At 50.6% G+C, this 15,152-nt stretch overlaps 1 protein-coding gene across 1 annotated transcript in view; it reads left to right on the top strand.

The window, feature by feature from the left end:
- ADAM22 (ADAM metallopeptidase domain 22) overlaps nt 1-12,145 on the top strand; it is a 75,999-nt gene extending 63,854 nt beyond the window's left edge. Inside the window, exons 30-33 of the mRNA XM_054385087.1 lie at nt 2,893-3,003; nt 5,693-5,779; nt 10,866-10,989; nt 12,125-12,145. Coding sequence (XP_054241062.1) covers nt 2,893-3,003; nt 5,693-5,779; nt 10,866-10,989; nt 12,125-12,145 — 343 coding nt within the window. The remainder of the gene's footprint in view (nt 1-2,892; nt 3,004-5,692; nt 5,780-10,865; nt 10,990-12,124) is intronic.
- The last annotated feature ends 3,007 nt before the right edge of the window (nt 12,146-15,152 follow it).

The raw sequence follows: 15,152 nt of genomic DNA, 5'->3' as shown, positions 1-15,152 counted from the left end.
GGAGTCCTTCCCAACTGCTCCCCAGTCCTTCCCAGTGTCCCTCAGAGCTGCTGTCTTACTGATGTGTTGGTTCCCCATGTGTCCAGTGCTCCCCAGAGGGAAAGGGCCTTTCTTAAGCACTTAAACCTGCTGGTTCAGGCTCCTCTGGTGAGTGAATGATGAGTGGTTGGGTTTGGCAAGCACTGACCTGCTCTTCAGGACCTAGCCCACACAGGAATGGCCTTTCTGTGACCATGATGGCAGTGACAGTGCACTCCCCCCCATGTCATTAGCACTGCCTTTGCACCTCAAGGGGCAAATGGGCATGAAGCCAACCCTGCTGGGAGCTAATGATGCTAACTGTGCCCTGCTTTCTCCTCTTTGGGGACTTTGAGTTTGATCTGAAGCTTTTCTCCCCCTGTCTGGAGGTGAGTAGGCTCAGAAAGGTCTGCAGAGAAGACCCTCTGGTAGCAGTTACAGAAACACATTGCAGTTAGAAGATTGCATGGTCAAAACGACCCCATGGAACCACAAAGTTCAGCCCTGGGTCCCTTGGAGGAGTTTATCTGTCAAGTGCTTCTGTGCTCTTGGGCTTCATGCTGATAACTCTGAGTGAAAAATGTTATTTGGGGCCTTTTCTTTCCCCCTTGCATGAAACAGTTTGGTAAAAGCAAAATGAACCTGGCCAAGATGCCAAGGACACAGATGAGATTGTACCTTCTTCTGTATCAAGGTGTCCTCTGCTTCCTCCAATTTTGTAAACAAAATTCATAATTAACAACAAAAAAAGTTTCCATGAATGGCAGCGTTATGAGGTGCACTCTGGGGCTGAATGGGTCCAGAAGGAGGGCACCAGAGAGCTCTTTGAAGCCTAGACTGAAGGTAACTGCATGGGAAGAGCTTTGTGCTCGAGAAACAGCCAAAACAAAACCCAGTAGGCCCTTTTTGTCCCTCTCTGCTTCTCACCTGGTGGGTTACACATCTGCTCCAAGAGCTCTGGAGCACTCAGACAGTAGGTGACTGGACAGGGAGTGCTAAATCCTTTTCCCTGTCCATTTTGCTTTCTCTTTTAAAGAGGATTCCCACCTAGTTCTCTGTTTCCCTTGCTGCTTGCCATGGTCCCTCAAGCCAGCAGCAGCCCTGCTGCTAGTGGAAGGAGGCTTGGATGCTCTTAGGGATGAGGCACAGCCTGTGTGTTCCAAGGGGGGGAACCTGCCAGGCAGGACAAGGCTTTTTCTCCTGCTGCTGTCCATTGTGGGCTGCATGGGAACCTCAGAGTTCCCACTGAGTGATCCAGGTGCTGTGTGAAGTCCATGGGAATGGAGGGAGCAGCCCTGCTTGGAGAGAGAAAGTTAGATAAAGGTTGGACTGGATGATCTTAGAGGTCTTCTCCAACCAAAACTATTTTTATGATTGGAGAGAGAATCTCCCTTGCCAGCAGAGAACATTGAGAAGGACCCAACAGTGGGCAGCATTTAGTGAAATAAGAAGCAACACCAAGAGCTTTGAGGATGCCTGAGAACGTGTGGAGGCTTTTGCCAGAAAAATTCACCTCCTGACCTTCCCTGTGAGACACAGAACATTGAAATCTGTTGTGGCACAGGGGCAGCACTTGGGAAGTCCACCTGTGTGTCCCCTGGGAATTCAGTGAAGCATATTTGTTGAGATGGAAGAGAAAGGGCAACCCATCTGGGCTGCTGTTAGTAGCAGAAGCAGTGTAGTCAGCCACTGGGAAATGGGCTTTGTGCCATACTTGGTGCAGAATTCAGCTGCTTTGGTGAGCAGCTGCAGCCCAGAACAGCTGCCTGGTACAGTACCTGATGTCTCCCAAGGGCTTTATCTGTCTAGAGCCAAGCAGCAGAACAAAATTCCTTGGGCACAGGGCAAGCTGTTGAGCTCTGCAGCCCTCAGACCTGTGCTGCTCACACCTTGATTCGTAACAGACCTGTGAGTGAGGCTTCTGCTGAGGGCAGAGCTCTGTGGAGGCTGCTAGAGCTCTTCTGGGAGGTTGTTCATTGTTTCTAGATGTCCACTTGGGGTGCTTCAATAAAGCTTCCAACCCCCACCATTCTATGAATGAACAAGATGGTCAGGCTGCTGTAGTTGGGGATGTCACTGCTGACTGCAGGGGGCTTTGAACTAGAATCCTTGAAGCTTTGAACACAGGTTGGAAGGGACCTCAGGCACTGTCCAAGGCTGCACAGAGAGGTGGTGGAGTCACCATCCCAGGAGGTATTTAAAAGCAGTGCAGCTGTGGTGCTGAGGGTCGTGGTTTAGTGGCAGTAGCTTAGCAGCAGTGGTGGGATTGTGAGCTGTGGGTGAGCTGTTGGATTGGTGGTCCCAAAGGTCTCTTCCAGCCTCAGCAGTTCTCTGGTTCTCAAGGATCACCTGGTCCAGCTCTTCTTGGGCCATCATTTCTCCCCAAGCCTCTCTGCTCCCAGCTGTAGGGATGCTTCCTACTGAAGGGGTTGGGAAAACCCAGTGGAAGGCTGAAACCAAAGGGCTGCCCACCTCCAGTCCCCCAGCACAGCACTGCAGGAGGGCTTGGCTGCCTTCACCTCCTAGATGACCTTCAGAGGTTCCTTGCAACCCAATGCATTCTGTGGTCACTCGAGGCAGGTGGTCCAGTTGGCATGCCAACAGGCCACAGGTTTCTGCAGTGTTCTCAGCCCCAGGGCTGGTGGAACAGGCTGAAAACCCAAATTTTCTGCTAAAATCAGAGTTAGCTGGGAGTTTTCTGGCTAAGCTGACAGGCTGGTGGGCACCTGGTGTGACAGCAGACCCCAGAGAAGGTGCCCTTTGCCAGCAGCTCTGCCCTCTGACACTCTGCACAGTGAGCTTTCCTCTTCCTGGTTGTTGTGGCTGGTGCCAACAGCTCTGCCTTGGACTCTGTTGTGTGTTGTCTCTTTGCAGCAGGGTCACCCACGCATCTGAGCCCGGGCTTGCCCTCGCCCACCCATCCCCGGCCCAAGCCATAAGCCCAGGGGGTTGTGCCCACCCCCAAGCAGGGAGTCAGGATCACAGGTCAGTCTCACCTGCCCCCTGCACCTGGGCTGCTCTTCTGTCCCGTGACAAAGCCTCCTCCCTCCTGGCCAGGAGTTTCTCTGTGGCTGCTTGGAGGTGCTCCTGCTGATGCAGTGCTGGCTGCCCTTCCTTCCTTCCTCCTCAGCAGCCTGAGGAGCACCAGGACCCCCTGGGCCAAGGTCTTTTGCCTTGCTGCATGCTGTGCTGTGAGCCCAGGTGAGCTGTGGGGCTGGCTGGAGGCTTAGGTGTAAAGTCCCTCAGGCTTGAAGAGAAATGTCTCACTGAAAGGCAATGCAGATCACCTGGCTGGTGAATGTGTGGCCAGCAAGATCAGCCTGAGAGCTTTTCACACAGTGGTCTGCAGCACCTCCACTTTAACCTTAACCAGGGAGGCTGTGGATGCCCCCTCCCTGGAGGTGTTCAAGGCCAGGCTGGATGAGGCCTTGAGCAAGCTGGGCTGGTGGGAGGTGTCCCTGCCCATGGCAGGGGGTTGGAACTGGATGATCTTTGAGGTCCCTTCCAATCCAACCCAACCTATGGTTCTATGATGCAGATGAATTGAGGAACGATGGTTCTGTGGCACAACCAGAGCCGGGAAACCCTGCCGGATAGCTGCATGCTTTGATACCACCTTACACTCGTGGTTTTGAATGCAGGAAGCCAGAGTGGGAGTGTTTCATGGTTACCAAAAGACCCTTTCAAATGAAAAAAAACCAAACAAACAAAACAAAAAAACAACAAACAAAAAAAACCCAAACAAAACCCCAAACCAACCAGACAAAAAACCCAACCCAAACCAAAAAGAAACCCCAAGCAACAAAGCCCAAGTCAAAAGTGCTGCAGCAAGTACCCAAAGTGGTACAGGAGTCACACCTGCAGTTACAGCTGCAGCAGAAGCTCACGAGATCCTGGTGGTTCTGGTGGCAGCCTGTTGGTTCACTGTTGCTGCACCACCATTTTTGTCCTTTTCTTTCTCTAAGAGCCCAAGCTGGAAAGCATAAAGCACTCCTGGTTGCTGATAAGGAAGCTACCTAGAAGCATTTGTGGCTGAGGGCAAGTCCTGGAGCCCAGAGCTGTGTCTGTGCTTGCGTGGGGTGGGGAGGAGAAGTTCCAGAGCAAAAAAGGAGCAAGAAGAGAAAGTGCTGCCACTTGTTGTCATCAGAGTGGTGTGAAACACAGTGGGGGCAGAACAGCCTGGGGTGGCTCAACCTCTACTCATCTGAGCAATCCCTTCCTGAGGCTTGTTCCCGTGTGTGAGGTCATCGGAGCCACTCCACTCACGGGGGTGGTGAGAACAGGCCCAGAAATGCCAACAGTCCTTTCAGGAGGGGGTCTCTTTCCCTTCTCTCTTGGTGCAATATGGTTGTATCTCTGTTTATACAAGGGTGGGGACCACAAATGGTTGTTAAGCTGCTGCCATTCTCACCCAGCAGGCTGCAGAGTACAGCAGGCAGACTCCTCTTTCTTTTCTTGACCTGGCAGAGGGGCAGGAATTCCCTCAGTTGTTACTAGGAGCTGAGACAAAAACGTCTTCTTCCCTGCTAATGTTGCTGGCAGAGAACTCCACACTGCCTTCATTCCCTGGTTTTCATGTAACTCCTGTGAGTGCTCGGACTTCTGGTCCCAAAAAAGTGTTGGTTTGGTATCAAGATGTGAAATGTGAGCTACCTGCAGCTCACCTCCATGAAAGCTGCTTGTGGTCCTGCCAGGTGAAGTGCTCATTGCAAAGCCAGAGGGAGTGACACCTGCCCCTGTGGTGGCCAATAGTCCAGGGCTTGAAATACACTGGGGCCAAAATTCATTCCTGCAGGAAGGGCCAAGCCCAAGCTTCATGGAGCTAATGCTCATGGAGCCATTAGCTTGCAGCTTCTTCTGGTGCAGAAGGACCTTCAACAAGCACACTGCAGGGCTGGAGCCCAAATGCTCCTTTCATCCCTTACAGTGAGGGAGGGGAGACACTGGAACAGGTTGCCCAGGCCCCCTCCCTGGAGGTGTTCAAGGCCAGGCTGGATGAGGCCTTGAGCAAGCTGGGCAGGTGGGAGGTGTCCCTGCCCATGGCAGGAGGTTGGAATTGGATGATCTTTAAGGTCCCTTCCAATCCAAACCTTTCTATGAAGCTATGAATCCCAGTCCTGGGATCAGGACAGGAGCTGACTCTGAGCTCACTGCTGGCCCTCTGCAGAGGAGGGAATTTTGCCCTTCAGACATGAACTGAACACTGTGTCTCAGGGGGTTTCCAGGTGAAGCAGACTGAGGCTGGCTGTAGGTCAGAGGTTCTCCTTCCCAGAGGGTTTCCAGGTGAAGCAGACTGAGGCTGGCTGTAGGTCAGAGGTTCTCCTTCCCAGAGGGTTTCCAGGTGAAGCAGACTGAGGCTGGCTGTAGGTCAGAGGTTCTCCTTCCCAGAGGGTTTCCAGGTGAAGCAGACTGAGGCTGGCTGTAGGTCAGAGGTTCTCCTTCCCAGTGGGTTTCCAGGTGAAGCAGACTGAGGCTGGCTGTAGGTCAGATGTCCTCACACAGATGTCCCCACACGTTGCTCAGTCCTCCCCCCCATCCATAGTGGTTGGTTTGCCATGGTCACTTGCATTTTCTGGGGATGAAGACATCCTTGCTAAGCTTTGTGCTGTGTGTTCTCAGATTTTTTCTATTCTTGTTGTTCTGCTTTCTCTGTTCCTTCCATTGCTTTCTGCAGGTATTTAAACCCATGGTTCAAAAGAGAATATAATGTAGCTAAGTGGGTAGAAGATGTGAATAAAAACACTGAAGGACCCTACTTTAGGTACTTTGGACATTAATTCTCTCTCCTTTTAAAGAGCTATTCCAGCACATACAAACAACGTGGGGACTCCTAGCTTGTGTAACTCCATACAAGTTCCTGTAGGTGCAGAGGGCCTCTCTCTCTTTTTTTTTTTTTTTCCTTTTTTTTTTTTTTAATGCATTTTGGTGTGGTTTGGGCTTCCTGTGCAATCTGAAAAGTCTTTTTCCTTGGATGTTTCACTGAAGCCCTGGAGAAGGGTGTTGTGTAGTGCATGCATTCCCACCATCATCTGGAGCTTGTAGTAGCTTTCTCATCATTTTATGCCAAGTGAGTTGTTTAATGGGCATGAGGCATCTCTCTCACTAATGAAGTAGTGTTAATTAACTAGAATGGTCATTTACTGAGCAAGTGGCTTCGTAACACACTGCCCCTGCCCCACTGCCTTATGGAGTGCACACTGAATTTAACTGTGAAAGGATTAAAAATTCAAACCCTGGATTTCAGCTGCAGAAATGACACTTGAAGCCAGCAGGTGTTGAGTGGTGTGGCCTGGTGACACACGTCACAGTGTTCAGGTGGTGAGAAGGCAAAGCAGGCAGGCACTGCTGTCCTCCCTGTCGTTCACTCACAGCAGGGTCTCCCCACACCCCTAGTTTCAGCCTCCAGGACAGAAGGAGGGACTCAGAGTGGCCCCAGGTGTTGCTTTCTGGTCTGAAAGGAGTGTCCTGGCAGCATGGTGAGGTGCTTGGCTTCTCCTGGAAGGCAGGAGAACCCCCCAGTGCCATGTGCCATGTCTGGTGCTGAAGGCAGTCCTGGGCTCTTGCTTAAGGAGTGGTTTGGCATGAAAGCTAATGGACTTGAGAGCAGGAGAACAAAGCCCCCAATGAAAGCTGAATGGATCCATCCCTTGACCCCAAACTGCAAAATCCTGCTCCCCCTTAACCCCAGTGGCCCCTGCAAGTGTTCCTGGTTGCTGTCTGTCTTCTGTCCTCCAAATGAGCAAGGGCACCTCTGGCTCCTTCTCATTTGGGCTCCATGTGAATCTGGGATACACAGTACACCACCAGGGCAGGGCACAGCCTGAGGGCTGCCAGGCCCACCCCAGAGGACTACACTTCTCACCCAGGATGCAGCATCAAGGTGTTCAAGGACAGGTTGGATGAGGCCTTGAGCAAGCTGGGCTAATGGGAGGTGTCCCTGCCCATGGCAGGCGTTGGAATTGGATGATCTTGAAGGTCCCTTCCAACCCAAACCACTCTGAGACACTATGCATCATGAGGTTCAATGAGGCAAAGTACAAGGCCCTGTCCATGGAGACATTCAAGATCAGATTTGCTGTGGCCCTGGGCAGCCTGATCTAGTTGGAGGTGTCCCTGCTGAGTGCAGGGGGGTTGGACAAGATGAGCTTTGCATGTGCAGGTGGGCAAGGGTGTGCAGTTCAGGTAGAGCTGCAATCTCAGGTTCTAGGACAAGAGGAAATGGCCTCAAGTAGCTCCAGGGGAGGCTTAGGTTGGACATGAGGAGCAATTTCTGTCCTGCAAGAGTGGTCAGGCACTGGAATAGGCTGCCCAGGAAGGTGGTGGAGTCCCCATCTGTTGAAGGGTTTAAGAAACATCTGGACCCATCTACTCTGGGACATGGCTTAATGGCCATGGAGGTGTTGGGCTGAGAGCTGGACTCTATCTTGGAGGTCTTCTGCTACCCAAACAATTCTACGATTCTGTAGCTGGTGTTGAGCAGGCAACACCAAGTGGGACTGAGAAGAAGGAAGTGCAGGCAGCTCCACTGGAAAGGCAGCGTTTGGCTGAGTTCTGGTGGTCAGCTACCTGGCTCATTAGAGATGCAGGGAAGCTGTTCCAGATGCCCCACCCTTGGGGCTTTATTGTGCCCTCCAGCACCCCCTGCTCAGGCTTATGGGCAGGTAGATTGGCCATGGCTTTCCCTCTCTTGCAGTGCCCAAAACCAGTGGTGGGAAGAGTCTGTGCTGTGGAGGAGATGTTGTGACACACAGATGGGAGATGATTCCATTCTGTGTGCCACACCCTGGCTGTGGCACTGCTACAAGCAGCTTCCTGGCAGGGCTAGCCAGAGGTAGCAGCCCCAGTTCCTTGCTGCTCATCTCCAGGTGCATTGTTTTTTCATTCTAGATCCACCAAGAGTTGGTCAGTGATCCTCACCAGTCCAAGTGTGGGCAGGGATGAGAGGACAAGTGTTGGTAGTGTACCTCAGGGCACTGTTGGGAACCTTCCTCTAGATTTTTAACTCCTTTTCTAAATGTCTCCTTTTCCTCCACGTGCACTCCGGTGCCCAGTTTGGTGAACATCTCCTTTTCTCCTGCAGTAGCTGTTGGGTATTTGCTTCCTGGCCAGTTGACCTTAATGGGTCACCAAAGTGCATGTGATGATGATGTTGTTGGTAGCTGAACCAACCTGTCTGACTCAGAGGCTACCACATGAGGCAGCCGGACACCATGGGCCAGACTGGAGAGCTCTCACCATGTAGTGCCCAAGGACACCTTGCTTGTTGTGGTTACCATCAGTCATTGTATGGGAGACAAGAGAAGGTGCTACAGCCACAATCAGATGAGACACTGGTCCAAAACCAATCAGTAAAGATTTAATTTCACTGAGCAACAGACATCCAAACCAGCTCCAGACAGAGAAGAGTCCCTGTCTGGTCTGAGGTCCTGTCTAGATGAAGGGATCCTGCAAGTCCCAGAGCCAGGGCTGTGTGGGTATGATGGTGTTCATCACTGGTGCCCACAGCTGCACAGCATGCAGCCCTCCTGCCCTTGAGGTCTCTGGGAGACCTCTGTGGAAAGCAAGGGAAACCTTCCTCCTTCAGGGAGCTGCCAAGCTCAGCAGATGGAGGCAGCAGTGCTCAGGGAAGGTCTGAGTGATGTGTCTACAGTTGGTGTCCTTAATCTGCAGGACAGAACAAGGGCAGGGTAGCTGCAGTTGGAGGCTTAGTGTCCAGGGAGGGTCTGGCTGATGGGCCTGCACCAGCTGAAGGCCTCCTCAGATAAATGCCCTCAGTCTGCAGGACAGGACCAGGCCAGGGTAGCTCCAGTTTTCCACCTGCAGGCTTTTTCCATTTTTTTCCCTGCCCCGATAGGGAGCTCATAGGTGGGAGAAGTTGAGAATCCCACCCCAGCAGCATCAAGAGTTTGTTCTTGGGTATAAAATCAGAGTCAATAAAGTGCTGCTGCTGCCTTATTGACGTGACCTCCATCTGCCACCAGCATCTCCTTGCTCCTGCTCACTCGAGTCACTGCTGACTGCCACCCATCAGCCCATGGTTTGGTCTCTCCTCATCACTCTTTCTTTGGCTGGAACAACTTGCACTGTGTGATGCTTGCATGTCCCACCAGTCCTTCTCAGCACCGTGGCTGTGCCTTGGTCCACCCCACCACTAACAGCCCTGCCCTGCCCCTGCATGCTGCCCTCTGACTTCCCAGCTTGTAGAGGTGACAGATTGATGTCTGCATCCGTGGAGATGTGGATGATGAGATTGCTCCAGACACTGGCAATTGCCCTGTAGCTACCACTGACAGGAGGCATTGCTCAGCTTGTACTTGGACCATCACTGTTTCTCTGGAGGCTTCATAAGGGCCACCTCTGGCCTTTAGCTCTGTGTTTCTCCAGCTCGAGGTGCTGGATGATCAAATGACTGAACTGCCCCAGCAGACAGAGGGTGGCATTCACCTGTGGATGCCCCTCCCTGGAGGTGCTCAACGCCAGGCTGGATGAGGCCTTGAGCAAGCTGTGCTGGTGGGAGGTGTCCCTGCCCATGGCAGGGGGTTGGAACTGGATGATCTCTAAGGTCCCTTCCAACTCAACCCGTTCCATAGTGCTGAGATTATTGAAATTCTAAGAAGAAACAGAAGATTTTTTCTTTTCTTCTTCCAAGTATTCCTGAACGTTATAAATAACTTTATTCCTACTACTCAGGAAATTAGTCATTAATGCAGGAAATGATTCAGTAATTTGGGAAAATTGTTCATTAATTGGGGAAATTTAGTCACTGATCTGTGAAATTGATCCATTTATTTGTGAAATGTATTCATTAATTAATTTGTTGCATTCATTTACTGTTTGGGAAATTTATTCATTACTCAGGAGAAATATTCATTGTTCAGGAAATCCATTAATTTGGGAAAATTATTCATTAATTTGGGAAATTTATTCATTATTCAGGTGATTAATTTCTTGGAGAAATTTAGTCATCAGTTGTGGAAATTTTTTCATTATTCAGGAAATTCATACAGTAATTCGGGAAATTTATTAATTAATTCATTAACTTCATTAATTCAGTAAATATTCATTACCCAGAAAATCTGTTATTCAAGGAAATTATTCATTAATTCAGGAAATTATTCATGAATTCAGACATTTTATTCTTTATTCAGAAAATTTATTCACTAATTCAAGAAATTTATACATTAATTCTTTAATTTAGTTCATTATTCAGGAAATGTACTGATTAATTAGTCAGAAAATATTTTAATTATTCAGTAAATGTGTTAATTGATATGGTTAAATTGTTCACAAATTCATTAATTTTATTGATTATTCAGGGCACTTCTTTCTTAATTCATTAATTTTAATCCTTATCCAGGAAATTTATTATTTAATTCATTAATTGTATTAATTCTTCAGGAAATGTCTTCATTTATTAATTAATTTTATTAACGATTCTGGAAATTTCTTCATTAATTTATGAATTTTATTAATTATTCAGGACATTTCCTCATGAATTCATTATTTTGTTAATTATTTGGGACACTTATGAATTCATTAATTTTATTAATTATTCAGGAAATGTCTTCACTACTTCAGGAAATTTCTTTCATTATTCAAGAAATTTTTTCATTATTCAGGAAATTTTATTCCTGTATAGGAAAATGGTTAATTATTCAGGACATCTGCTCATGAATCAGTTTAGGAAATGGGTTAGTTATTAATGAAAGTATTGATCAGCCCATTTCACCCCTCTGGTGCTGAGCCAGGTGCTGGGCTCTGAACCAGGCTGCAGAGCAGTGGCAGTTGCTGAGGCAGTGCTGGGGCCTGCAGCCACCACCTTGATTTTGTGTCTTTCACCACCTCAGGACCCTTTCTCCTGCCAAGTCTCCATCCTCATCCACGGGCTCCATCGCTTCCAGCAGGAAGTATCCTTACCCCATGCCACCGCTGCCCGACGAGGAGAAGAAAGCCAACAGACAAAGTGCCAGGGTAGGTGGCCCCCTTCTCCCTCCTCTTCATCACTGACCTGACCTCACTCCAAGGAGGACATTGAGGGGCTGGAGCAGGTCCAGAGAAGGGCAAGGAAGCTGGGGAAGGGTCTGGAGAACAGGGCTGGTGAGGAGCAGCTGAGGGACCTGGGGGTGTTTAGTGTGGAGAAGAGGAGGCTGAGGGGAGACCTCATTGCTCTCTACAGCTCCCTGAGAGGAGGCTGGAGCCAGCTGGGGGTTGGTCTCTTTTGCCTAGGAACAAGTCACAGGAGGAGAGGAAATGGCTTCAAGTTGCCCCAGGGGAGGTTTAGGTTGGAGATGAGAAGAAACTTCTTGACTGAAAGGGTTCTCACAGCCTGGCACAGGCTGCCCAGGAAGGTGGCTGAATGCCCATCCCTGGAGGTGTTTCCAAGAGGCAGAGATGGGGTGCTGAGGGCCATGGCTTAGTCTCAGCCTTGGCATAGTTAGAGAATGATCTGAAAGGGTTTTGCCAACCAAAGCCATTCCATGATTCTATGTTCCTGACACAGACAAGATTCCCAGAACTTCTCTCTGTCCTGTTGGTGACTAAAAAAGGAGTCTGTTGAGGAAAGGCTGAGAGCCCTGGGGCTGTTGAGCCTGGAGAAGAGCAGCCCCAGACGGGATCTGATCAATATCTATAAATATCTGAGGGGTGGGGGTCAAGAAGAATGGGCCAGGCTCTGTTCAGTGGTGTCCTGTGATAGGACAAGGAACAGGGAGCACAAACTGGAACCCAGAAGGTTCCACCTCAGCATGACAAGAAACTTCCTTGGTTTGAGGGTGCTGGAGCCCTGGAGCAGGCTGCCCAGAGAGGTTGTGGAGTTTCCTTCTCTGGAAACTTTCAAGCCCCATCTGGATGTGTTGCTGTGTAACCTGCCCTGGGTGACCCTGCCCTGTCAGGGGGTTGGACTGGATGATCTCCAGAGGTCCCTTCCAACCTCCACCATTCTGTGATTCTAAGACATCCACCAGAGGCTGGGAGGAAACCAAGAGCACAGCCTTGGTGACCCAAGTGACATGATGCAAGTCCCCAGAGCAGCCCCTCCCACCATTTGGGTTACAGCTGCTTGTCTCTTGGTGCTGAAAGTGTGTTTGTGTTCCTTCTCCCCCTCCAGCTATGGGAGACATCCATTTAGCTGCACTGTGCTCCTGGGGTGACATCAGGACTGTTCCCTCGGGACTCGGTGGGACCTCGGAGCCTCTGAGTCACTGCACATCCATCTGCTCTTCAGACAGTTCAGCAGACCAGCAGACATGCCTGTGATCACCGTGAGAACCTCCTCTTGCCGGGAGGGAGACAAACCATGGGCCCTGGGCTTGGTTTTTTCTTTAGCTGACAAGTCTGTGGAGTTGATGCAGACCCAGAGCCCTAACCCCAGCAGGGGATCAGGAGCCAGGCCGTGCCGAGGCCGTGCCGCATGATGTCCTCACCCAGAGCCCCAGCTGCAGCCCATCTGCCAGGCCCCTCCACCAGGGCTGGTTTGCTGCAGAACTGAGTTGGACCAGAGTGGACCTGTGGGGAGGCAGCTCTGGACATCCCAGCTGTAAACTCATTCGCTGTGCATGAACCTTCTCTTCTTCGCTTTCCACCTCCAAGGGGTACCCACCCAAGCCGTAGTAGAAACAAGCATGCAGGAGTCAGAAACGTAGGAGTTCTTCTGGGGCAGGCTTCCAAGCTCTGAGAGGCAACACAAAAGCCCCAAACCCAAGGGTCTGCCCTCTTTGTTTTTTACCTGACGTGTTTCTAACCTCAGTAAGCAGCCTGGAGATGTCCAAATGTCGGGTCCTGGCAAACCCAGCCCTGCTGCAGCAGTGGACTTTGCCAGATGCCTACAGAAATTGTCATGACCGATGTCATCATGCTCCAGATGTTCTGGTATCATGAGCAGACCTCTTTGGAGATACAGCAGGTGCAGCACCGTAAAGTTGTGTCCCTCAGAAAGTGGTGCCTGACCCAAAGTTCTCCTTTCTTCTCAGTATCTTACAGCCTTGACTGACATCAGCACGCTCCAGATGTTCTCATATCATGAGCAGAGCTCTTTGGAGATACAGAAGGTGCAGCACTGTACAGTTGTTTCCCTCAGAAAGTGGTGTCTGACCCAAAGTTTTCCTCCCTTCCCAGTGTCTTACAGTCATGACTGATGTCATCACACTCCAGATGTTGTGCTGTCATGGACAGATGTCTTTGGAAATACAGAAGGTGCAGTACTGTAAAGCTGTGTCCCTCAGAAAGGGGTATCTGACCCAAACCTTTCTTTCCTCTCAGCATATCACAGTCTTGGCAATCTCAGTTGGCTGCTGGGACCATAGGGAGCAGGAGAGCAGCACCTTGTCTCAAATCATCATCAGAGGGAGCAGCCAGATTGTTTCTCAGTGAGGTGCCCACTGTGACCTCTCAGAGGTGCCATCAAGAGTGATTCAGCAGAGGCTTTAAACAAGGTGCACCATGGGGAACGCTTCTGAGTGGTCAGTCCAGGAGGTGGTGGTGATGTGAAGTCCTCCTAGTGAGAGCTGCTGGGTTTTGATGGGGTATTTCAGGTGGCAAGGAGGAGCTGAGATGTGTAACCACTTCACTGTGCTACATGACACCAGTGGAGGGCAGGTGGCCAGTTTCATTGCTGTCTTTTCATGGCACCAGCTTCACTGTGCTCTGGAATGCTGTGCTTGTGTTACCAGCAGGTGCACTGCCACAGCTTGAAGCCCCTGGAGCCTCCTCAACTATTTGTAGGAAGCAATTCTTGCTCATGAGGGTGTGGAGGCAGTGGAACAGGTGGCCCAGAGAAGTTGTGGATGCTTCAAGCCCAGAAGTGTTCAAAGACAGGTGTGATGGGGCCTTGAGCAAGCTGGACTAGTGGGAGGTGTCCCTGCCCATGGCAGGGGTTGGAGTTGGATGATCTTTAAGGTCCCTCCCAACCAAATCCATTCTAAGTCTCAACTGAGCACAAGGGAGTTTTAGCCTAAAACCACCAGGGTAGGGGACAACAAACCTTTTGCCATGGAGATAGTAACACCTGGAGGTGTTCAAGGCCAGGTTGGATGAGGCCTTGAGCAAGCTGGGCTGGTGGGAGGTGTCCCTGCCCATGGCAGGGGGTTGGAACTGGATGATCTCGAAGGTCCCTTCCAACCCAACCCGCTCTATGACTATGACTGAGATGTTAACTCTTGGTGTCTCAGTGGCTGGTTGGCTGTCACCCACCTGAGCCTTTTGAAGGTTGCTGTAACACAAATGCTTTTGGCTGGGCCATTTTTGGTCAATGAGAACGTGGATCCTATTAAAGCAGTTTATAACCCTACAGCTTTCCAACTTGGACTCATTCTTAGCTTCAAGGTGGCACCACTGTAGAATAAACCACCTGATGGTGGGTGGTGCAGCTGGACACCTTGCCCAATAGCACTGTCATCAATTAGATGTCATGATGCCAGGAGCACCCACCATGGAACTGGACCTCTTGTCATTTCCCTTCCTAAGTGACCCTTTCTGATGAGGTTGTATGTTGGAACATGACAAAATGTGGGCTTTCAGGTGGTTTTCCTTCACAGCCAACAGGATCTGGTAAGTATTCTGGAGCACATCAAACCTGGGTGAGGGCAGGTCTGTGCCCACAGACTTTCTGGAGGGGGGCACTCACTTGGAATGGCTTTGAGCACTCTTGGTGGACTGACAGCTGAGGGGTGACCTGCTGGAGAGCAGCTCCATGGGGAAGGACCTGGGAGTGCTGGGGGACAAGAAGTTCCCCAGGAGTCAACAATGTGCTATCATGGGTTAAGAAGACTAAAGGTGTCCTGAGGTGCATGAAGTGTAGCTAGCAGGGCAAAGGAGGTTCTCCTCTCTCTAGCTCTCCCCTGCTGAAGCCACATCTGGAGTGCTGTGTCCAGTTCTGGGCTCTCCAGTTCAAGAAGCACAGGGAACTGCTGGAGAGAGTCCAGTGGAGGCTATGAAGATGCTGAGAGGCCTGAAGCATCTCTGTGAGGAGCAAAGGCTGAGAGCCCTGGGGCTGTTGAGCCTGGAGAAGAACAGCCCCAGAGGGGATCTGATCAATGCTCAGCAAGAGCTAAAGGGTGGGGGGCAAGAGGATGGGGCTGGGCTCTTGTCAGTGGTGCCCAGTGACAGGACAAGGGGCAATAGGCACAGACTGGAACCCA

The sequence above is a fragment of the Indicator indicator genome, chromosome 11 (genome assembly GCF_027791375.1).
Source record: "Indicator indicator isolate 239-I01 chromosome 11, UM_Iind_1.1, whole genome shotgun sequence".
Taxonomy (NCBI): Eukaryota; Metazoa; Chordata; class Aves; order Piciformes; family Indicatoridae; genus Indicator; species Indicator indicator.
This window is presented reverse-complemented; position numbering and strand designations above follow the sequence as displayed.